The sequence below is a fragment of the Nanorana parkeri genome, unplaced genomic scaffold, assembly GCF_000935625.1.
Source record: "Nanorana parkeri isolate BGI_ZX_2015 unplaced genomic scaffold, ASM93562v1 scaffold1261, whole genome shotgun sequence".
NCBI classification, from domain to species: Eukaryota; Metazoa; Chordata; class Amphibia; order Anura; family Dicroglossidae; genus Nanorana; species Nanorana parkeri.
In genome coordinates this window covers 379163-404324 of record NW_017307529.1, presented here as the reverse complement: position 1 = coordinate 404324, position 25162 = coordinate 379163, and the positions used below count along the sequence as shown (strand labels likewise).

Genomic DNA, 25162 nt, shown 5'->3' with positions numbered 1-25162 from the left:
GTGGTGGCTAAAGGAGCCCAGCAGGGGGGTTCAGAGGGAGGCCTTTGTTCCCCATTTTATCTGGCAGCCGGCAGCAGACAGAAGCAGACTGTCTCTACAGCAGTGACATTAATCTCAGTAAAGATGGCTGCCTCTCATTGTGGCACGCCAGCGGGGTGTGGGAGGTGCAATTATTATAAACCGCACATCAAGACTTGCTTAACCTCCTGTCTGCCAGCCCTTGTAGGAGTTTTTATTTCTGTTATAGTGCAGAGATGTGCTCTCCTTCTATATTAATTTCTTTATAAACTCACTTTATGTAAAACATTTTAAACATATCTAAGCTTTCAGATCTGTGCTTGGGCTATGGGATTGTCAAAACCTGAGGAGCAAAGTAACTGCTCAGTCTTTTTCCTTCAATATTCATGGGGAAGCTGATTGGTTATTATGTACAGCTGATCCAGATTCTGTCTGCTCCAGTTTTGATGAATTCCCCTCTAAAGGTGCCCATACACTGCTCGATTCTCGTACGAGAATCGGGCGAAATCCCGCGATCGTAGGAGAATCGAGCAGTGTGAACGAAGACGTGCGACCGCTTCTACTGTACGGTCGCACGTCTTTTGTCGAACCAACATGCTCTTATCTAGCCTGCTTGTCCGATAGCTGCGGAACGGGCCGCTGTGCGCACGCGCACACTGCCCGTTCTGCATTGCCGTCGATGATCGCAAGTACGATCTGCCCGTCCAAGATGGGCAGATCGTACGAGCTTTCAATAAGCATACGACCATCGCAAGACAAAAGTCTTGCGATGGTCGTAAGGTGTATGGGCACCTTTAGTATCAAACAGTGTTGTGCTTGAAGGGGATCTATCAAATGGCAATCTACCTCTTTGAGGCTCCATTCACATACAGCATTTGTGTTTCCCGCGCGGTTTTCCGTGTGTAAGATCGCACGGGCGCAAGAAACACTGAAATCTATCATCTGCACGGACTCCGCTTATTTGCGACTATTACTATAGCCGTGAACATGCATAATCCGTCAAAAAATCGTGTTTGGATTATTTTGCAGGCCGCGCGGTTTTCTACCGCACGGACGCTGCAACAGTGTTAACAATGCACGTTAAAGTGCGTTGTTTTTTATGTTTAGAGCGGCTCCCCGCATGTTTAGCCATACTGCTCCTGTGTGAATGTAGCCTAAAGGTGGCCATACACTTTACAACCATCGCAAGACCTTAGTCTTGCGATGGTTGTAAAGTACTTAAAAAAAAACGTACGATCTGCCCATCTTGGACAGGCAGATCATACTCTCGATCATCGCAAGCCGCACCCCCCTGAGGGGTTGGCTTACGATGACCGCAATGCTGAACGGGCAGTGTGCGCGTGCGCACACCGGCCCGTTCCGCATTTGTCTCCCGAGCACCGTTCTAACCAGCCGAAAATCGTACGATTTTCGGCTGGTTTTCTAGCATGCTCCTTTAGACAAAAGACGTGCGACCGTACAGTAGAAATGGTCGCACGTCTTCGTTCACACTGCTCGATTCTCGTACGAGAATCGAGCAGTGTATGGGCACCTTTTAAGAATGCTCCGCTGTTCTCCCTCACAGGCTGCGTATCAGTCTTTGGTCAGTGATATCACTCTTAACGTAGCTGTATGGGTGCAGCTATGGTGTCACAGAATGGCTTCTTCCATATGAAGCTTCTCACACAGGTATTTTTTTAGAGACCTACCTTTTTTTCATGTCTCATGCTTTCTCTATTGGAAGCCTGTCCTCAGTTGAGAATTGTAGCCAAGGCTAACAAATTACGAAATTCTGGTTATTGAAGACTAATAATCTTCTGGCAGAAGTTTGTGTGGATCTGCGGTGCCCACTGCAGATATATTCACTGTTCAGTATATCTGATGGAATGGTCCGCAATGCTTAGCTGTAGATTTAGTTTGACGCTTGAATAAGCTGTTTTCAATGGGCTTTCTGCAGGCAGTAAAGGCGGCCATACACTGTGTGATATTTGGCTGGTTCTTATTGAAATTTGCACAGTGGGTGCCGTTGTCGGCACTCTTTCGGCCGGCATCCCTCGATCAGCTGGTCGAAACCTCTTTAAATGAACCGGCAACCAACAAGCCTCTGTTTGGGTATTCTGACAATACAGACAGCGTGAGATTCCTCGATCAACACTTGCAAGCGTTGATTGAGGGATCTGTCATGTTTTTTTGTTTTGCTCGCGGGTTGAACGAGAATTAGATCAGTATATGGCCAGCTTAAGGTTTTAATACCAGAAATGCTTTTAGTGAGGGGGAGCTTCGGAGCAGCCAATTTTATTGTATGAAATCGACTTTACACTGGGATTTTGTAAGGCTGACGTATGCGGTGGGTTCAGTGCAATGCCAATGCACACACACGAAAAACCTGTATATTCTATGGTTGGTGGACACCTGAGCAGTACATGTCTTTAGGCTTGTTGGGTCATCCCTTTTTTAAAGGGATATGAAGTTGCCCCCCTTTGCAGCTACAGCATCCTCCACTTTTCTGGGAAGGTCTTCCAGAAGAGTTTGGAGTGTCTGTGGAAAGTGGTGCCGTGTGTGAGGTCAGGTACTGATGTTGGATGAGAAGATCTGGCTCGCCATTGGTGTTCCATTTCATCCCAGAAATGTTCGGTAGGGTTGAGGTCAAGACTCTCGAGTTCCTCCATACGAAACTGGTCACCCCATATCTCTATGAAGCTGGTTTTGTACACAGGGGACAGTCATGGTGGAACAGAAGAGGACCTTCACCACACTGTTACTGCAAGGCTGGAAGAGCACAATTGTCTACAATGTAGTTGTATGTTGTATTATTACCAGAGCTCCATCACTCGGAGGGATGTCTATATGCTTTTAGCTGTATAGTAGACTTGCAGTATGTTTTGTATTTGGTGTTCTTTTAATTTATTTTCTGATGATGAATTTTATTAGTCAAAATATTTGGCCTATCATCTGGAAAATGCAGAAAACAAGTTTAAATTGTGATCATGTGTGATAAACCTTGGCGCAGTTTTTTTTATGGCCCATTTTCAGCTCCCGGGATTGTCGCAGCCTCTTGTGAGATCCTGTTTTTGGTGCACATCTAAAAATCCTCTCTTGTGTTTGGTACTGTCGCTGTGTGTGGGCAGGGTTCTCTGGCACCCCGGAAAGTGTGGGCTGAGTGTGTGTAATGGTATGTAAGCAGGATTTCAGCGAAACAGTGATTTTCCAATTATGATAATTGTATTCAGTCGCTGTATGCTGATAACTTGGCTTGTATGTTGATAAACCCTCTGGCTGTGTATAAAATCAGTTTTGGACGGGGGGAGGGATTTTGCTTCTTCTCTCCTCACCCCAGACAAGTATTCAGAAAAATATCAGCATAACAAGCAATCGTCTCTTTGGTTTTACAGTCTGATCATCATTATTTAACACGTCTGATGCCATCGGATTGCTTTGCTTTCTGCAGTTGGGTGATGGGGGAGGCCCTGCATCATATTGCTGGTGCCTTCCTTGCCAGCTATCAGCCAGGGGATCTGGGTAGATGTGGTTGAAGCCACATGTTTCCTCTGCTCTACTTTCTCCCGCTCTGCGGTTTCTCTGTGTTTAGACTCTGACCCAGAACGTGAAACTCCACACTGCTTGGCGGTTCCTAGAGCAAAAACCACCAGAGATTAGATTTACCTTTTTGGGTTTTTTCAGTAGATGGAAGGAGAAAAATGTACGAGATTTAACCTCTGCTGCAGTTGTTCTCCTTCCAGCGTGATCACAATGACTATCAAAACGATTGCTGATGATATATTTGTACATTCCTCAGTAAGGGACCATTTACTATACTGTACGCAATGCATCTAAAGCCAATTTTTTTGGGGGGTAGAGCGAAGGATGGCTAGAACCCCAGTTAAGTTTTTATTGCTATGTCCCCACTGGGTCCATTTCACCACTTTTTTTTGTCCTGGTGACTTTTATCATCGGTAATGAAAGGGAAGGAAAATCGAATGTTTTCAGTTATCTTGTGTTTTAGGAATGCTCCGATTGGGAACTTTTTCTGGTGACAAATGTCCGAGTGGATATTCCGTGCCTTGGAGAGTCCGCCAACGTTTGGTTTAGTTATACTTAAAGTTTATATGAAAATCACAAACATTCTTAAGTCATAGGATGGTTAAGTTGTTTTCTTCTGGGGTCTCTTTTGCAATGGTTTTAAAGGGTAATTCCACTTTCCCAGGCCAATTTGTGAAAATGCCCCCTCCAATCTGTGTGCTGTACTTAACTTTGGCTGAATGCTCCTTCCCCACCGCCGATGCCGTTGTACTACCTGTACTCCGCACACTGCAGTGCACCCTTCACTCTGTATTTTACATTTCGCTCACAAATGACGAGCCCTCATTGGTCAGCACGGTCACCTGTGAGCGAAATTTAAAATGGAGTGCAAGGTGCGCTGCTGTGTATGAAGGGGAAGGAGCGTTCAGCCAAAGGTAAGTACAGTGGGGGAAGAGGGGGCCAGATTGGAGGGGGTAATTCCATTTTCCCAAATTCACCTGGGAAAGTGGAATTACCCTTTTAACTTGTACGTTTTGTGTAGGCATTGCTGCCTCATGTTTAGTGCTGTGATTTCACGTCTACACAAAAAAGGCAGCTGTTTGTCTCCAGGTGGGGTAGACATTTTGTGGATGTGGTGCGGTTTGTAGTGTTGGTATGTCCTCAAAAATGTCCAGCATGCTGCAGAGAAGGACTCTTGCTATCTTTCAAGACCCAGCTTGCCCCTTGCTATTTGAAAACTAGAGCTTTCCAATCAGCAGGGAGCATGAGCTTTACTGATCCCAGACTTATGGGTCTGACTCAACAGGAGGTGTGTTGGACCTTTGGAGAGAGACCGCTGATTCCGCGCAGTCGTAAAGGGTCCTTCTCTGCATGCAGCTTTGGAGCAGCCAATTTTATTGTATGAAATCGACTATGAATAAGGGGGGGGGGAACAACACCTGGTGGGTAAATGGGCCGAAATGTACATGTTTTCCAGAGATATACTTAAAGGAGAACTGTGAGGGGAGTGATTTTTACTCAACCTCATAGTTCGAGCTGACGTGTGATTAATGAAATTGTCACACGTCGGCTCAATAGATCGGGAAGTGAGCTAACACATACCATCACTCGCTCACTTCTCGATCCTGTCCCTGCTAAGCAGCTGTGGCTGGTTTCTTATGTAAACCAACTGCATGACTTTTTTATACCTCTTTTGTTGTGATGCGCATGGCATATATTGAGATCATTTAGACTTTAAATTGCAGCCATATTTTAAAGACACAATCTCCATTTTAGTGGAACTCCCAGCTTCTTGACTTCATGGTTCTGTACTTACGCAATGTATCGCTCTCTCTGTGATGGGTAGTGCTTGGTTATAGGTGTAATACTCATTCATGACCTACTCTTAAAATGTATACCGTACACTTTCAGAGCTGTGCAGTTCTTCCAGGTTTGTACCAATAATGCCCATCTCTATAATTACGGCATTTCTTTTTAATGACTATCTTCATTTCTTATAACCCAGGTCATGAACATGGATGGCAGCGGACGCAGGCTACTGGTGGAAGACAAGCTGCCACACATCTTCGGTTTCACACTCTTAGGGGATTACGTCTATTGGACAGACTGGCAGAGGCGCAGCATTGAGAGAGTCCACAAGCACACGGGTGAACGCGAGGTGATCATTGACCAGCTGCCTGACCTAATGGGTCTGAAGGCCACAAACATTCACAAGCTACCAGGTGAGCTGCCCTTGTGTGCGATGGTTCGTGATCTTTTGTTTTTATGGAAGTAAGCAGCAAATCTAGATTTTTCTTATTTGTTTATATTAAAGGTACCAACGCCTGTGCTGACAATAATGGTGGCTGCAGTCACTTGTGCCTCTATCGACCTCAAGGACCACGTTGCGCATGTCCAATAGGGCTGGAATTGATCAATGATATGAGGACTTGTATTGTACCAGAGGCCTTTCTTCTGTTCTCCCGCCGTGCTGATATACGACGTATATCACTAGAGACCAACAATAACAATGTAGCCATTCCATTGACCGGTGTGAAGGAAGCCTCTGCTTTAGATTTTGACGTGACCGATAACCGCATCTACTGGACAGACATCAGTTTAAAGGTATGTGCTTGTCTGACACTCTGCACCCGTTGGCAGTATGTTACTGGGCAAAACCAGCATGCCAACATACATTACAACTGGTACCTTGTAAACTATTTTTCTTTTTTTGGTACCTCTTAAACTGATTTTCTGTATTCTTTTACAAACAAAATTTTAAAGCGACATTAAAGCTTAATGTATTTATTTTTGTTGCCAGGCACACTACAAAAAAAAAAGTCTTTATTTTTTTTAAATTACCTAATTCTCAAATGGTATCCTGACCGCAAGCTTGCTCCCCCCTGTATGGGTGCCTCCATCAGCTAGCTTACTGTTGCGGAGGCACCCATACGTTCACTTCCGTGCCCACACCTACCTATGTGCGTCTGTAGAGAGACACACTGTGTGCGGCTAGCCACGCCCCCACCCTGCATTCATAGCTTGACTGACGGCAGAAGGAGCCTATGGCTTCTTTCCCTCAGTGCCCTCTCCCGCAACCAAGATGTTTTCCAGAGATATACTTAAAGGAGAACTGTGAGGGGAGTGATTTTTACTCAACCTCATAGTTCGAGCTGACGTGCGATTAATGAAATTGTCACACGTCGGCTCAATAGATCGGGAAGTGAGCTAACACATACCATCGCTCGCTCACTTCTCGATCCTGTCCCTGCAGAGAGCCGTGACTAAGGGATTGCCCCACCCCCCTGCTCAGCAATCCGTCCCGGCTGCGGTCGGTCTCAGTATACCGCGAGCTGTAGCTTGTGGTATACTGAGCTTTGGTTCACAGGAGGATGCTAGTTTGTGTCCTCCCGTGACTATGGGGAAAAACACTTACCCCCATAGTTCTCCTTTTTAAACTTTTTTTTATTTTGCCTTGACATACGCATTTAGCTCTGTAAGATCCTTGAAAACATTTGTAAAGCATCTTAAAACCTACAGTGCCACCTGCTGCTTGGGAAAGAGAATACAAAATATTAATTAGTAGAATTTCATATTTACATATCTAACAGACACAAATATTCTAGTCCTGGCCATAATAAAAGCAAATCTTTGTACATTACGTTAAAGTGCATGAGGGCTACTACATTGGGTTGACTTCTGAACTGTCCACTTATTTGGCTTCATAGTTCTTCACATCTTTGGGCAGGTGAGACTATTTTCACGCCAAGCAGCCCGTTTGCAGAGATGAACACTTATTTTATTTCCTTGCAGACAATCAGTCGGGCGTTCATGAACGGAAGTGCTCTAGAACATGTGGTTCAGTTTGGCTTGGATTATCCTGAAGGCATGGCTGTGGACTGGCTGGGGAAGAACCTGTACTGGGCAGATACTGGCACGAATCGTATCGAGGTCTCCAAGCTGGACGGCATGCATCGACAGATACTGGTGTGGAAAGACTTGGACAGCCCGCGGGCCCTGGCTCTGGACCCAGCAGACGGGTGAGTGACCAGACATAAGGAAGTGGAAGTTCAGTATAGATTGTCTGATGGGTTCAGTATGGAATAAAACTGTGTAAGAAAATATCAATGTATATTTCCAGAAAGATGCTTACCAGTCATGTAGAATAATTATGCCTAGGTAATATTTGAGAATATAAACATCAGATGATCGGGTGCTGTAATAGTGTCAGGCGGAAGCTTGCACTGATAATTCTCTGTTTAGAAATTCAGCTTGACCTGATTTTTCTCTGTGCTACGGTAGTTAAGTAGCGCACACACAAGTCTTGTCCCTCCCCTAGACTGTGATTGGACAGCGGAAGGAGAAGCAACAAAGTGATGCGCTTAGCTCTGTCACTCTGCTCTCTCCTCCAATGTTAGCACATGAGCATTGAAGCACAGTTGATTGGCTCCTTGTGCTGCTTTTCCTTCTCTCAAAGCTCTGCTGTACAGGGACTACATGAGGCTGACACCAGGTCAAGTTCGTATACTTGCACTGCTTGCAATTAAAAAGAGATACGTTTAATGATGTTTCAATAGATACAGAGCTGCATTTATTTGTGTCTTTTATATCTTTCTGAATTACAACTATAAGATGGCAAAATGCCTGCTGTGGTTTTATTAACGTTTGTTTCATCTGTACCTGATCTCTGAAACTAGGCCGACCACACACCATTTATAATGGGTTATTTTGTATTATATTATACCCTGAGAAGGAAATGGAAAATTCCTCCTCAAAAATAGCAGATCTTCTCTATTTTTCCAGATCTGAGTAGTTCTTTGTCCTCTGCTTGCTTCTCCATAACAAAGCCACATTATGTGCTCTGCATCCTGGTCTGCTATCAGTAATTACCCTCTCTGGGAACACAAACCTGAAATACTATCTGGTCATTTAGCCTGACGGTCCTGTGTCGGCACAGCTCCATTCGTCGCCTTTCCCTTTCACGTGTTAACTAGGTCATTGCTCTGCTGCCACTGGATCCAGGGGAATGGTTTGTTATGTAGACAGAATCTCTGATTACAGCCAGGTGTATATGATGAAGAGCTATTATAAACCTGCACAAACCTATGTAAACATTGAGAGCTCTGCAAAAAAAAAAAATGTACATCAGTCTGCAATACAGGGTGCATGTTTCATCCTGATCCCTTTAAAAATGCTGTAAGTACTAAAAGAAATCCAATGAGCTCATAACTTCCTGTATGGGCTGACAACACTACCTCTGCTGCACCAAAATTCCAAGCAGTGTTGTCAGCCCTGCCTGCACTCGCAACAGCTGCCCACACGTGTGTAGATAAAGGGCGCTTGGGATCTGTAGTTCTGGGGGCATGCCTTTTGTCAAAAGCAACTGAGTACCCAGCAGCTGTCTTTGCATAAAGTCTGGTGATGTTACAGGGAGTATTCAAAGCTCTTACTAAAGGAACAAGGTTAAAGAGAAAAATAAATGCTGGGACCTGGTCTAGAGCAGGGGTGGCCAATTTATTTTCTCAAGGGGCCTGAGACATTAGAAACTGGGTCTGTTGTGGAGGGCTGAACCAATAGGTTGAACTTAATTCTGCTCAATATTTTTATTGTTTTATAAAAAGCAGTAAATTATTTGGTTTTGATAATGTCCCCATTAGAGTGCCCCATTATATTATTGTCACCACATACCATAATTTGGGCCAGAGGTGGGAGCCAGCAAGTGGAGCAAGCTGCAGGAGTGGACAGAAGAAGATACCCTTCCACCCTTCCGTCCTTCTCTAATGGGGGGGTTTTGACGTCGCTAGAGGCTGGGACTGCCAGTGATCCTAGACCAGTGACTGCAGAGGAGGTTGACACCTGTCTGAAGAGGAGGGGGGGCATGCTCTGGGCTATAGCTGGCAATGGATGCACTGGCCTTGCAGGCCGGCACATCTACGGTCAACCAGCCATAACCAAGAGCAGGTCGGCGTAGGACGAACAGGCACAGCCAAATGTGGCATGTTGGCTGTAAAGTGCCCAGGTCTGGTCTAAAGGGAGATAGACATTTTTGTGTTAATTTGGGTATTTCCTGGAGATCATCTTTTGAAGGAACTGAATTTTGTTTCTAGTAAATGCTTTGAAAAACACCAAAGGCACGAGTGTTATTATGGCTGACTTTTTCTTTGCTCTCAAAACCCAAGAAACAAAATTACTTATGATGCAGAAAAATATTTAAGGGATTCTGGATTCAGACACAAGTATTGTATGTATTTGTATTGCCAAGATTTAGTAACAATTTTTTTTTCCTGTGTATTCACACTTTTGGTGTGTAAACACAGTCACTTCCACTGTTTTCTGGTTCACTCAGTGACTTGATCCTGTTCCCTGTATAGGTTTATGTACTGGACCGAGTGGGGAGGAAAGCCTAAGATCGACAGGGCTTCTATGGACGGCAGTGAGCGTATTACTCTAGTACCCAATGTGGGCCGAGCCAATGGTCTAACTATCGACTACGCAGAGAGAAGACTATACTGGACAGATCTGGACACCAACCTCATTGAGTCGTCAAACATGATGGGTAGGTACAGAATCCCGAGAGCTGTCTTGTAGTTTAGCAAGTCCAACTATGTTGACTTTCAGAGTAGAAATAGCACTTTAATGGCCTGTTTTATAATGTTAAGCTGGCCATACACTGTGTGCCTGAAAGATGCCAGGTTCCTTAATGCACCCCCCTGTATGCAGGCTGCATGCAAGTGATCTTGGCGACATGGCCGAGATCACTTGTACAAAACAAGCGGTGGCTTCCCCGATGTACATTCAGCCCTGCTTGCCCAAAGCAGGGCTAAAGGTAGAAAACTACCTGCTCGTCGGCCGGAACTGCATGTCCCAGGCGTCAGGAGATAGGAATTCCACCCACCTGCTGCCCCTCTACTCCCTGCTGCCCCAAGGCCGGCAAATCTGTCACATAAAAAAAGCAATACTTAATCTCTATAGCTCTGCAGGAACGTATAAGTGACATGGCTTCTGGCAGGTGGAAACATGGTGCACGACGGGGGTCGTAGGCCTCAGACACACCTGGGTGTCCGGGTTTTTATTCTATTTGAAGCAACAGAGTTTTAACGGTGCTGGGAATTAAAAGGTCTCCCGTTCTCAATTCTATTTGTATGTTTGTTTGTTTTTACGACGCAAAAGGCTGGTGGTAATGTGTATGCTTCTGTATCAGTAAAAGTTGAGTAATAAAAAGCCATGCTTAGTACATCCTCATTTGGTTAGTTTGTGCCATTTCGTGTACTGGGGTGCTATGGTCTCATATAATGCACCAACCGTTGTGATCTTTGTCTCAAAGGCAATTTGGGGATTATTTGCCCCATGACTGATAAATGGCACAGGCTGAACTATACACAGTAAGACAGAGTTTGCAGGCTTTATACAGAGCGCAGCGAGTGAATGGAGCTGTGTAGGGGCCAGCTGTCAGCAGGGCCCAGAGCCAGCTCTGTTACTGCAGGTAAATAAGCTGCCTCCCAGCTGTGCCCGTCAGGCTGCTGTCTTCTCCGTGCGGCTGGAATGTTTCTGTGGAGGAAATGAGCAGCGCCATGGACAGGTGCCAAACTCCACTTGCCGCTCTGACTTCATTTGCATTAAAAAGGATTTATCTGCAGGGGGAAATGTTAAACATGCTGTTTTAAGTAACTGATCCGCTTTGTATAAAAGCTTCCCCTTCTATCAGTTTCTTCCGGAACCCATCCGCTCCTCGCCTGGATTTTAAAGGCCCTTTTCCTGCCTCTACAGCTCTCTGTTCCCTGATACACATTTCACTGCAAGATGTATGTTAATTATTCAGCAACTTTATGAATGAAACAGAACAAGGTCATAAGGTTTATTGAACTAACTTTCTGCAGTTGTACCCTTTTTCTTTTTAAGCCTAACTGCGTGTTCTTTGATAAACAAGATGAGAGGCTAATTTACTGCTGGGGAAAACCACGGCCCCCAAGATGTCCTCCTTTTGTCTTTTTAGTTTCAGTGAACAGAAAGAAGCATGCAGAATCCGAATACTTATGCGAGTATGGAGCCTAAGCACTTACGGACTTTTTCTTCCTAATTCCTTGAGACTTTGAAATGTCTCAGTCACTTACATTATACCTTTTTAGCGTTTGTAGTCTACCCCTATGTATTATACATCATTCTTTTCACACAGGTAGGGCTTTAATTTGGTAACAAATTTGGATAGATATATTTATATTTTTCCTTAGAAGAAACATGCAGTTTTCTGTAATTTTCCCGACGCAACGTTTACATAATTAACACCCCCCCCCCCTCTGCAACTTTTGACTTATTAAACCCCCCCCCCCCTCTATATATTTGCTAAATACAATTTTAAAAAGTCTGCTAATTAAAAAGAAATGGCATTAGTACAACTTGGAATTGTAACGCTCAAAGTGAACATATATGCTTTTCTTTAAAAGACCTTTATCCTCTTTCGTCATTACATTGCAACGCACACAAGGGGAGAAAAAAAAATTGTGCATAAATTGTTGTTGTAACATTAAGGAAAAATCATTTTTTTCTCAGGGTGACAACAGTGGACCATGGCTGTGTAATGTAGTCTTCATGGGAAGACAGGGACAAGGCTTTGTTACCCTAAACCTGAAGTGTCTAAAGGCTTATTTTAATGAAAGAGAATAATGTCAAATCTGCGCTTATGGGTAGTCTTAAGCTGGCCATACACCTTACAATTACCTGCAGATTTTCTGTGTTCAGAGGGAAAAAGGTGCAACAGATTCCTCCATCTACACTTAACTGTGTGGATGGAGTAATCTTTAATCTCCACCTGGGCCAATCTGTTGCACTTTTTCCATCTGACCACAGAATTTGTTTTATATATATATTTTTTTTTTTCACTTCATGAATTTTCTATATATATATTTCATGAAGTGAAAAAATTCCTCATAGAGAATATAAAAGTCCAGAAACTTATATCATATTTTAATGAAAGCTGAAGATTTAAAATTACATGAACGATGGGGTAAGTATTTTTCCCCATAGTTCTCTTGAGGGTCAAGGGAGGACATATACTAGCGTTCTCCCGTGACCCAAAGCTCTGTATATCGCGAGCTACAGCTCTCGGTATACTGAGAGCGCCGCAACCGGGACGGATCACGACATTACTGTCGAGATCCATCCAGCTGCATGAGTGACAGCTGGCTCTGCCTATCTAGAGGCTGTACCCGCCCCCTCCCCCGTCCGTTCCTTTAGTCAGCACGGGAGGATCGGGGAATCCTTGCGGGGAGTGGTGGCGGCAGGGAGATGATCAGGTACTGAGCGAGCAACGGTATGTGTTCTCTCACTTCCCAATCTATTGAGCTGGCGTGTGACACTTTCATTGATTTTCACTCGCCTCATAGTTCTCCTTTAAGTTACGTGAGATTCAATCATTTTGGTTTGCGTACACTTTTACTAAAAAAAATAAATAAATATGCGCTAAATTCCACAGGCTGGTATTGTTTTCCTACTGAAAATGCAAGATGTCTGACGGTTTGTGGTTTTACTACTTACCTGATCACATCCTAAATAAGCATACAAATGAAAAGTCAGAACAGAAGTCAGAACCTCTTGTCTGTGTACTGGCTGCAAGTCAGTGTCAAAGCATTAAAACCATTTTATCATGACGGGCCAGTCAAGTAGTGTTTTCAGAAGGAAAGGTTGCAGTAACGGCCTCCGTACCTCCCCAGTACGTTTCCTTTAAGTCATTTTGGTACATCAAGCCCATGGTCTTCCCTTCTTTCTTGTAATTGATCATGCTTGCTGTTCCTTTTTATAGGACAAGACCGTGAAGTGATTGCTGATGACCTTCCCCACCCTTTCGGGCTGACCCAGTACCAAGACTTTATATACTGGACAGACTGGAGTCTGCGAAGTATCGAGAGAGCCAATAAAACCAGCGGCCAGAACCGAACCATCATCCAAGACCACCTGGACTATGTTATGGACATTTTAGTGTTTCATTCCTCCCGACAATCTGGCTGGAATGAGTGCGCGTCCAGTAACGGTCACTGCTCCCACCTCTGTCTGGCCACACCAGTCATCGGCTACACCTGTGGCTGTCCTGTTCATTATTCCCTGAACACAGACAACAAGACCTGCAGTGGTAAGCACCTCTTCCAGACCATGTGTTTTTATACGTCAGGGAACCTCCGTACTTGACAACATATAATGACCCTTTACCCATATCTTGCAGCACCTAGCTCATTCCTGCTATTCAGCCAGAGAAACGCCATTAACCGCATGGTGATTGACGAGCAGCAGAGCCCAGACATTATCCTTCCAATTCACAACTTGCGTAATGTACGTGCCATTGACTATGACCCAGTGGAGAAGCACCTATATTGGATCGACTCCCGGCAGACCATCCGGCGTGCCCTTGAAGATGGGAGCCAGGTGAGATCATGAGATATGGTTGTGTAGTCTTGCAGGAAACCATTTCTATACATTTTCTTCCTCCTGAGAGATTTCAATGTTGAAACGAGTCCAGGATAAACCCCCAGAGGTCATCTTTGTGTTCTGTCCTCCTGCAAGAATATTCAGTGTTAGACTCGCAGTACTCGGCAGAGGAAAAGCCCTGATTGGCTGAGAGTGCTGCCTCACTCTCCTCCACCTTACTGCAAATTACTACACCAAGATTATTAAGGTTCTTATATCCATTTTATTTAAAATCCATTTGATGTGTTTGTATACACAGTGCTGTGGTTTGGTCATTTTGATACGCTTTGCATCCCTTGACTTGTATGTATGCATTGTGTAAGGAATCATGCATCTGTATTTTTGTAATAATTAATTCAGCATTACCTTCAGATTAAATCCAAATTCCATCGTCACATTTTTCTTCATGAAATCACCTTCCTATATGCCAAAACAATTCTCAGCAGTTCCATGTATTGTCCTCCCTGGCCCTGTGTTGATCCTCTTCCTGGTTGATGCCCACACTACCTGTAAGCTAAAAGTGCCAAGGGCACACCCTCTGGAGTTGTATTTGCAGGCCACCCTGGTCACACAATAGAATGCTGCATAGAGTGGAGCCAGGTCATTATGTGGCGCTGTTCTCTGCAGTATTCCGGACCTACCTACTGCTGGAGGTAAAATGCAGACCAGCATCATCACATGACTGAGCTGAAGACACCAGGGGGCGTATAGGTAAATATGCAGATATAAAAAGTAAATAAAATACAGCGTTGGAAGGAGGTGCAATGGGGGTTGGGAGACTGGAAATAGGCAAATTTGCATGGCAACAGATATACATGACAATCACCCAAGAGTCTTTCACTAAATGCACAAAAGCCAATACATCTGCGTTCAGACGACATCGTGTGTAAAACTCTTTTCTGTGATTGACAACTTTCCTGCTAGTATTCATGTTTTAGATGAATCCCCTTTGTGAAGATGACTCAATTTTTGTCTCTTGTCTGTCCCATACAGAATGTAACTGTGGTCTCCAACACAAACACTAACCAAAACCTGGACATGCAACCGTACGATATGAGTATTGACATCTACAGCCGCTTCATCTACTGGACATGTGAAGCCACCAATGTCATCAATGTTACACGTATGGATGGGCGGGCTGTAGGAGTAGTCCTGAAAGGAGACCAAGACCGGCCCAGGGCCATCCTTGTTAACCCAGAGAGAGGGTGAGTAGGAGATGCTGTTCTTCAAATTAGATTTAGGCAATTGATATTTGTCAAGAAATATGTACTGAGAGAGAAATCCAGACTATGATCACTGTCCCTTCTAAAAATGTTAGTTGCCTGGCTGGCATTCTTATCTAGTGGCTTTAAGTCACAGATCTGGAAATTGTATGCAGGTTATTGATCCTTCACGTTCTACATGCTTGTCCTTTATCAGTGACTGTAGCCATCTTGAAGCCAGAGACTTGGACAGCTAGCTATTTCAGAAGATTTCTCTCAGTGCAGGTTTCCTTTAAACGGAACCCAGTCTGGTCTTTGAATTCGGCCCAATGGCAAGTACCCTTTATTTGGTTGGGAGCACCGAGTACAAGCAAATCCATATGGCTTAATGGTTCATTTGAAGCTTTTTGATCGAAACGCATATACAGCCAATGCATTTCACAGAAAGGCCTACCCCTTCATCAGGCTTAAGTAAATGAATTGTGAATGAGTACAGACTAAATTCACTGGATAGCCTGGTTTAATTTTGAATTGGGCTGAACTCTCAGCATGTCCTTGTGGCATCTGGGTCCAGTTAGCTACTCATTACCGCAAGGATGTGCTGACAATACAGACCAATTCAACCTCTAAAACGGGCTATTCAGTAAATTCAGTCCAGGTCTACAGATGTGGATAGATTTGTTCAGACCCTAACATGCTTCATTCCTCCAGAAAAGTGAGGAAATTAAAAGCAATTCTCTTGTGTATACCTGCATGCCTTTTGATATGTCCTAGAGTAAAGCAAAGAAAGTGTGGAAAGAGATAAATTATTGGTTATTGTACAAAGATATTCAAAAATAGCCTCAACAAATTTTGTTGGTACCCCTAAAAGAAAAAAAAAATAATTGGATCATTGTGATATTTCCAACTGTTTTCTGAAATCAGTATCACACTTGTCGTCAGTCTTTTTTAATCAGCCAGCCTATTAAAATGGGGAAAAGTAGTCACTATATTACTAAAAGATAACAACCTCCATTTTATTAGATTCAAACTTGGAAATTTGGTTTGAAATAATGGCAGTAGGAAGACATTGGACTGTATAGATATTCACAAGTCTTATTGGTTAAATTACCAGTTTATCTGTTAATGGAGTGGATTTCTATCATGTTGAAATGTCTCTTGGAATTGGAATTATTTCCTTACTACTGCAGCTTTCAGAAATGATTTAAATTTGTATATAAAGCCTAAAACACAGATCTGCTAATACTCCCATTTCCTTTCAGGTACATGTATTTCACCAATTTACAGGAGCGTTCCGCCAAAATAGAGAGAGCTGCTCTTGATGGGACTGAGCGAGAAATTCTCTTCTTCACTGGCCTAAGTAAACCCATTGCCCTGGCGCTGGATAACAAGCTAGGAAAACTGTTCTGGGCTGATTCAGACTTGAGACGGATAGAGAGTAGTGACCTGTCTGGTAAGAAGAACCTTTGCTTTAGATTTGTATGGTATGAACAATAAAAAGATAAAAAATGTTTTGTGTATATGAAATATATAAGTTTGTGAAATACTGTTTTCTAGAGAAAATAGTTCTTGGCTAGTGGGGTACACCACTACCCAGGCCGATCCTCTGATTGGCTGTGATTGCCTAAATGTCGTCCGAGTCCCACATGCAGATATCCCATAAATTAAAAACGTCTTGGCATTGATAACATCACTCCCAGCTTTAGCAGTCTTGTTTTCTCAGTATTTCAGAAATTCATATTCTATTTATTGCATTTTTTTGTATTAGAAGATAAATGCTAATAACGACCTGAAATACAAGTCAGCAGGGCTGTCAGCTATCCTAAACAATTATAAAAATGTGACTATTTTAGAGCAGACTGAAGAGGGGGAATCTAGAGTAGCTGTGCGCAGTAACCAATCAGCTTCTATCCTTAGCTTGTTTTGTTAAGCTTTGAAAATAAAGGCTAGAATCTGATTAGCTGCTCCAGTTTTGTCCTTTACACTTAGTAAATTCCCCTTTTTTGGAGTTTTGTGATGCAGTTAACTACATAATGGTATAATTGCTTCAGTTTACCTGTTTGTAATAATCAATCATATTCACCTCTAACCCTCAGGGGGGAACCGCATTGTCCTCGAGGACTCCAATGTGCTGCAGCCAGTAGGGCTCACCGTCTTTGGCAATCACCTATACTGGATCGACAGGCAGCAGCAGATGATTGAGCGCATTGAAAAAACAGGACATGAAGGGTGCACGAAAATCCAGGCCCGTATCCAGTTCCTGACTGACATCCATGCAGTGACTGAGCTGAGCATGCAGGAATACAGTGAGTGTCCACACAGTGTCTGGGCTGCATTATACTCAGCTGGCCCTGTGGGCTACTACAGCTGTGTAAGATGGAATAATTTGTATATGGATTGGTGAAATAGTTTTTTTTGTTGGGTTTTTTTTTTAATTTTATTTTTTTATCCTTAATCATATTTAAAGGTAATCAGGGAATTTTTCAGGTATATTTGGTTATGCTCTTGTATTTAAGAGATTAAGCACTGGCAAACAAATCCTGAAAAGGGCAGCCCTGTATAACCACTCCCAGCTTGTTTTTCTGTTTATCGGTGTCCTAGGAGAATGGACGTCTTCTCTCTTCTAAGAGAAGAAAACCTTTTCTTGTTTGTATTTTATCAGCTTACTTTTCCATCTAGCAAGTTTCTATAGTAGCTGCAGAGCAAGAAGTGGCTCAATTTGCAGCTTTCAAATTGTCTGATTCTTGGCATTGCCACAAAAGCCATGCACCGTCCCCGCTGACAAGAAGCCAGCTGAGCTGTAAAGTGTCTTTTGGCACTGGTCTTTGTTGTTTTGTGCAAAGTGTGCCGCAGAGTGCTTTACAGGTCCAGGGCTGCAGTGTACCAGTCTGGTGAAACCCTGTCCCTATGATGCTTATAGAAGGTATTGGGGGGGGGGGTCACCAGGACCAGACAGTAAAATTGTCAGAATTCTTAATCCTTCCTAGATTTCCTATAATTTCCTGTCCAGACGGGAACTGAGTGGAATCTCCCCAACATGGATTTAGACCAAAGTAAAAACATAGTTACGTAGTATTTGAGGTTGAATAAAGACACAGGTCCATCAAGTTCAACCTTTATGTGTAAGTGTGTGTGGTTGTGCGTACATGTGTGTATCCGAGACCTTGGGGTCTAAGGATTTAAGAGTATGTTACGGTCTCTGAGAGACCTGACCGAGATGCTAACCCTTTGCACACTACATCCAATACAAAATAAATTAAAAATAAAGTTTTGTCTAGAGTACAACTTTAAAAAGCTGACGTGATCCAGGATTTGTTTTAATTTAATTTTTTCTTTTTACAGAGGAACATCCATGTTCTCAGGATAACGGCGGCTGCTCTCACATCTGTATTGTAAAGGGAGATGGAACAACTCGCTGTTCCTGCCCCATGCACCTGGTGCTTCTCCAGGATGAGCTGTCCTGTGGAGGTAGGAATTGGCTTCCTGTCTTGAGGATATCCACTGTTCTGGGGGAGCCAGATAGATTATTGTGATTTATGGAATATCTGGAACGGCTATACTCTAGATTTGGTTTGCTGGCTGATCATAAAGATATTTCCTTTGACATACACTTTATACCAAGTCCTTCTGAGAATCTGGCGCAGCTGTCATCATACACCGAATTCATGACCGGTCAGAGAATTGGCTAATTGTTCCTTTTTTGTGGTGAAAAGAGAGAAATAATCTTTCACTGTGTGGGGGCTGCACCAGTTGGACATCAATTCAGTGATTTTTTTAAAGAAGAGGGGCACAGCTCACCAACTGTTCTGCCCACCTATAGCCAGGCTTAGTAAATCTTAATATTAGCCAATGATACTTAATTTCCAAAGTGGATTACCTGCTCTGTTTCTCAGGGCTATAATCAAAGCACTTGATCTTTCCCATGCGCTACTTTTAACCTGCCAAAGTACTGTAGTATCTGCCCTCTCTGCCCTTTAGGACAGTTTCTAAGGTAACAATATATATTATTAAATTTGATTTTATACGAAGATTGCATTTCTTTAGTGGTTGGACGGCTGTGATTATTTTTTTCTAAAAAGAGTGTTGGATGCTCAAATATGCACTAGTTGTGCAATGTTAATTGGCAGCTTCATACGTCATGTTTGACAGTTACGGGTTTTGAGATTCCTGGTTTTAATATTGTGTCCTCTCTTTCAGAACCCCCAACCTGTTCTCCTCAGCAGTTCACTTGCTACACGGGGGAGGTAGACTGTATCCCTGCTGAGTGGCGTTGTGACGGTTTCACGGAGTGCGTGGATCACAGCGACGAGCAAAACTGCCCCATGTGTTCTGATACTCAGTTCCAGTGTGCCAGCGGGCAGTGCATAGATTCCTCACTGAGGTGTAATGGCGATGCCAACTGCCAGGACAAGTCTGACGAGAAGAACTGCGATGGTATGTGCCAGTAATGCAGACCATAAAACAGGACCGTTTTAAAGCAGTTTAAATCTATTAGACAGGTTTTTTGTTTTTTTTTCTTTTTAAGAGGAAGAGACGGTGTGCTACCCCCTGGTTTTTATAGAAAACTGCACCAAAAATATATAATGGCGACGCCCTGACTTCTGTGTTTTGACCAGCCTTGATCATCATGTCTAGGTTTAAAAGCTACCGCTAAGCATTAGTTACGTTATTATGTCCCAATACTAAAAAGGCGTGCCTATAAAATTCATGTTTTCTGATCAAAACCCTTAGAGGCTCTTTTTCTTTTACTTTAGAATTACTCTCCTATTGAATCTATGTAAGTCAGTTTAAAAGAATACTTTGCCAAGTCATACAGAGTCCAGGTTTCTATTAATTTCAGATAATGAAAAGCACAGTATTGGAGCATGAATAAACAAGGAGACCTCTCACAGCCATAATTAGTCACCATTTTAAAAATCCCAAAATATCAAAATAAAGATTATTAATCTGTCGGAAATTGTATATGCTGTGCAGATATATATATATATTCTGTATATGAACTGAAAATTGTCCATTCATATCTTCTCAGAAATCTGCACACCGGAGCAGTTTCACTGCGGCAGTGGGCAGTGCATCAGCAAACACCGGCGGTGCGATCACAAACGAGACTGTAGTGACAGCTCTGATGAACTGGGCTGCTGTAAGTGACTGATGTATAAATAAAAAAGTCAGGGCTAAATATGTTTTTGTATTAAAGTTGTTGTTTTTTGTGTTTATTTATTTTTTCTAAAAAAAAAAATTGTGTCCATTTATGTTTTTCTATAATGTCTCCAAATAATCCTTTTTTTATTATTGTTCCCATATTTCTTGAAAGCCAACAATAGACCTATATATTTTTATGCACTGACTAAAGACTAAATTAACCTATGTATTCCAGCAAATCTCAACCAGTGTAATTACCTGAAATCTCACTCTATCCTAAACTTTGATACCCCACTGTGTGTGTGTGTGTGTGTGTGTGTGTTATATCTATCTATCTATCTATCTATCTATCTATCTATCTATCTATCTATCTATCGTTCGTCTGTATAAATCTGTTTTTTATGTTTTTCATTTAGATGTTAGACTGGTTTTGGTCTTTTAGTTTGTTGTGATCTGATGTTATGTTGTTTTTTTGACCCTTCCAGACCCTACAGAAGAACCGCCTCCACCATCAACCAACACCATTGGCTCCATCATTGGGGTTATACTTACTGTTTTTGTGGTCGGTGGAGTTTACTTTGTGTGCCAGCGTGTGCTGTGTCCCCGCATGAAAGGTGATGGAGAGACCATGGCAAATGACTATGTTGTGCATGGGCCAGCCTCTGTTCCCCTGGGGTATGTCCCTCACCCCAGCTCCCTCACTGGATCACTGCCTGGTGAGTACATGTATTTATAGGTTATATACTTGTATCCTATTCACCTAGCACACTATAGTGGACAGGAAAAATTGAATCTTCACATGGGCATGTTTGTGAGGACAAATGTCAGAGGATTTCCTCTCACATCCCGTTGTATCTGCTGGACAGGAAGTAAAGGATAATCTTCCTGATACGAAAGTAGTAACAAAAATTAAATGAAAAGGTTTTAACCTTTTTCTACTCCAAAGTGGAGAAAAGCAAGTTTGGGCTTTAGATATACAGTGGTACCTCGGTTCATGAACACTTCTGTTCACGAACAATTCGGTTCGGCAAAATCTTGCTTCCATTCGCGAACTTTGCATTGGGTGACGAACTCAACCGCAACCATCTTCCCTGCTCTGACACATGGTCGTGGCTTCCCCTTGTCGAGATCGCGGTTTGATTCGGTTCGCGACCAGAATCGTGGAACGACTCAAGTTTGTGAACCGAGGTACCACTGTACTTTTAAGCAACGGGTCTGAGTGATTGGTGTGACAGAGAGGGCTCCCTCTGGGGGCTAATCTACAAATCTCTAATACAATAACAAAAATGACAGGACAGTATTGTACACATATGAAAGTCATATACAAATGCTGCAACATAGTGCATGTATTCTCACTGAAAATACAATATCCCTTGAGTAACATTGAAGTGCTAGTATGTCAGTCTCATCTCTAGGATGAGCAGCTCAACAATTCTAAATTGTTTTGTTCTGTCCCCCACATGAAGAGCCCTGCACAGAGGGATTGTAGACAGAGCTCACATGCTGGCAGGGTTTAGGCTGTGTTTACTCTGTGGCCCTTTGTTGTGGCTTTCATAGTCGCTGGCTTTCTTGTGAGGATGTAGCCAGTATCTTATTGCAGAAATCAATGAGCAGCGCATCTGGCCCCCTGTAAGGCTATTGTGTAAGTCGTGGGGTCATATTACATCCCTGCTCAGGAAGACAATGTGCAGAGGGGAGCTGTCCTCTGGGCTTTTCCTTTAACTGCTTCTACACCAATAGTGTGTGTGTGTATGTACACCAGTGTTTTTTTGCTGGTTATGTACCACCATCAAGTCCTTTTCTCATGTCTTGGTTCCATTTTTTTTTAACCTGCAGTTTGGTATTTGTGCTGAATCTGCGATATTTTTTTGCATGGAGCTCAGGGCAATCCTTAGTGACACTAAACTCAGGAATTAAATCTTAAAAAAATACATTCAGGTATCCTAACAATTAACAAAAATATATCTTATTTGTCTATCACTTGGCTGTAGATCCTCAAATCATCTCTGCATTGGTGCTGACACTGTCCTTCCTTCCTTCTGGAGGGGGGCTACTTTTGTTCCCAATGCTCCCTATGCGTGTTGTAAAGTAGTCACCGCTCCAAGCTCGATCCTGTGATGGAGTACAATCTCAATACAAATTAGCAAACTAAACATGAGATTGTAGTCCATAACGGGAGTGAGCTTGGAGCGGTAACTACTTTACAACACACACAGGGACCATGGGGAACAAAAGTAGCCCCCCTCCAGAAGGAAGAACAGTGTCGACACCAATTCAGATGATTTTAGGATCTAGAGCCGAGTGATACACTCACAAATGAGATAAATTTTTGTTAATCGTCATACTTGAATACATTTTTCAGATTTAACTCCTTAGTTTGGTGTCACTTAAATTTTGGGTATTTAGGATTTTCATGTAGAAACTGCGTAGCAGAGCGGTGTATCACAAAATATTTGACATGTAAAACTGTAACCATCTGTATTTCCATTCTGTATTTGGGTGTATGCCTGGAGTTTCACTTTAATATATTCTTATCAGAAGCTCTTGTTATCATGTAGTTAACCCTTACTCTATGTTGATCATTGACGCTGTAGTCTGCTGTATCGCTTTCTTTTTTGCTCCATGAATGGAATGACTACCAGTGATGCACCACTCACAAACTGCAGTTCTAGTTTGATGTTGCATGAAGTAATTTCTATCACTTTGAGGATTCAGAGCTTCTACTTCCTCCATTATCTAATTGCTATTTCTCTCTATCCAGGCATGTCACGTGGCAAATCTGTCATCAGCTCCCTCAGCATTATGGGTGGGAGCAGCGGGCCACCTTATGATCGTGCTCATGTGACCGGAGCATCATCTAGCAGTTCTTCCAGTACCAAAGGAACTTACTTCCCGCCGGTCAGTTTTATCGGCTGCATTTTGGTGTCTGTTGTATTTACTTCTGAAAATACAAATCTAACATTTGCTTACTCCCAATTGTAGATTTTGAACCCACCACCATCCCCAGCCACGGAGCGTTCACATTACACTATGGAGTTTGGATATTCATCAAACAGCCCGTCCACTCACAGATCGTACAGGTGAAGCGAGCCTCATACTGTATATGGAATACTTGTTTAAAGGAATCTGTCATTTTTATTTTGTTAGATATGTAGATGTGATTGTCTTATGATGCAACATAAAATCTCAGGGCTAGATGTGCAAAAATACATCTTTGTCACTTAAATTGGGTCCCGCTTTATGTATTTAAATTGTGTATTTAGCCATTTCTATGTCTCTGTGTGTGTATAGGTATACGTTCAGTATTTTATATATCCTAAGGCCTGAAGCTTCTTTCTTTAAAAGTTCAATTGACCACGGTTTTGCCCCCTCTACCTCCCTATTTGGCTATAATTCAGCTTTAGGTAGAAATGCCTGTGGTCCTCTCGTTCTTGTGGGACAACAAATCCTAGTATGGTCCAGACATGTTGAAACTTGTACTTCCACCAAGTATTCAGGACCCCATATTTACCGTGTCTGCTTTAGATATGTCTGTATCCTAAAAACTACCCTGTAGTTTGTCTGCAATACCATGTTGACGTCTTGTGCTTTTCTCTTTTTCAGTTATCGACCATACAGCTACCGCCATTTTGCTCCTCCCACCACGCCATGCAGCACAGATGTGTGCGATAGTGACTACACCCCCAGCCATCGTCTGACCTCAGCCACAGCGAAAGGCTACACTAGCGATCTCAACTACGACTCGGAACCAGTCCCCCCTCCACCGACTCCGCGCAGTCAGTACCTATCTGCCGAGGAGAGCTGCCCGCCATCTCCTTATACAGAACGCAGTTACTCTCATCATTTATACCCGCCACCCCCCTCTCCCTGCACAGACTCTTCCTGAGACCCCCAGCCTGTATATACACAAACCCTTTGGAGAGGGGTCCGTGGAAAGCTACATGTACAGTTTTATTTTCACAGAAGAACTCTTCAGAGGCGAGCAGGGAGTTCAGCCAGCGGACCTATTTTGTACATAGTGAAAAAGGATATTTATATATTTTCTTAGCTCACTCTGTCATCCCTGTGCCATAAACCCAAAACCCAGCTCGTTCCCTCACCTATCAAAGTTTTTTTGTACAAAGGATTCCTGCTCCACAAGTATATTGTACAAATATATATATATAAATATCTATTTTTGCAAACTGAACACACAAAATGCCTTAAACGGACGCTGAGGAAGCAAAGAAGTCTTAATGCCAAAAAGATTCTGAGTGATTAAGAAACGGGAAACGGAGTCCAGACCCAAGCGGAGCAGGCGGCAGTCTACCAGGAGGAGCAGTTTGCACCAGTTCATCCTTCCAAGGTTAAGAACTTGCATATCTTTTGGAGTTCCATTTGTTTTTGAGTTCAAGAAGATGAACACTAAACAGAAATTATTTTATCCATTTCAGAATGTGATGGGAAATTTCACAGTACGCCTTGTGGACCAATTAGACTGCTGGATCAGTATGTTTTTTGTTTTTTTTTTAGTTGGTTTTATCCTCTGTTCTCAGTGCTGTGTTTGATCGACAGGTCTACAGGTTTTTTTTTTTTTTAGCTTTTAGTTAATTTTATTCATGATTTTATGCATTTTAAAATCCCCCCCCCCTCCCATAACCAAGGCTCAGTGCTGAAGGTTGCCACACCTGTGCAGTGCAAGTGAATCTCCTGCCCCGGAACTAGCACTGACCCTGAGAGCTGGGTAGGTGCAGCCTCCGGTGGTGACACCCTGCTGTCATGACCATTCTTCTTAAAGCTGACATAGGCAGGTGGAAATTGGATGTTGCTTTTTCTCTTCATGAACAATCCAGTCATCATTTGCATCACTAAAAATTTCATACAGGCCT

General features: G+C 43.0%; 1 protein-coding gene across 1 annotated transcript in view; it reads left to right on the top strand.

Annotated features, from left to right (window-relative positions):
• LRP6 (LDL receptor related protein 6) overlaps positions 1–24609 on the top strand; it is a 64616-nt gene extending 40007 nt beyond the window's left edge. The window contains 16 exon segments of the mRNA XM_018568919.1: positions 5522–5738; positions 5831–6120; positions 7309–7535; positions 9867–10051; positions 13292–13618; positions 13709–13908; positions 14944–15155; positions 16415–16605; positions 17249–17458; positions 18495–18620; positions 19350–19586; positions 20182–20292; positions 20789–21010; positions 23056–23192; positions 23277–23368; positions 23898–24609. Coding sequence (XP_018424421.1) covers positions 5522–5738; positions 5831–6120; positions 7309–7535; positions 9867–10051; positions 13292–13618; positions 13709–13908; positions 14944–15155; positions 16415–16605; positions 17249–17458; positions 18495–18620; positions 19350–19586; positions 20182–20292; positions 20789–21010; positions 23056–23192; positions 23277–23368; positions 23898–24180 — 3267 coding nt within the window. The 3' untranslated portion in view covers positions 24181–24609.
• The last annotated feature ends 553 nt before the right edge of the window (positions 24610–25162 follow it).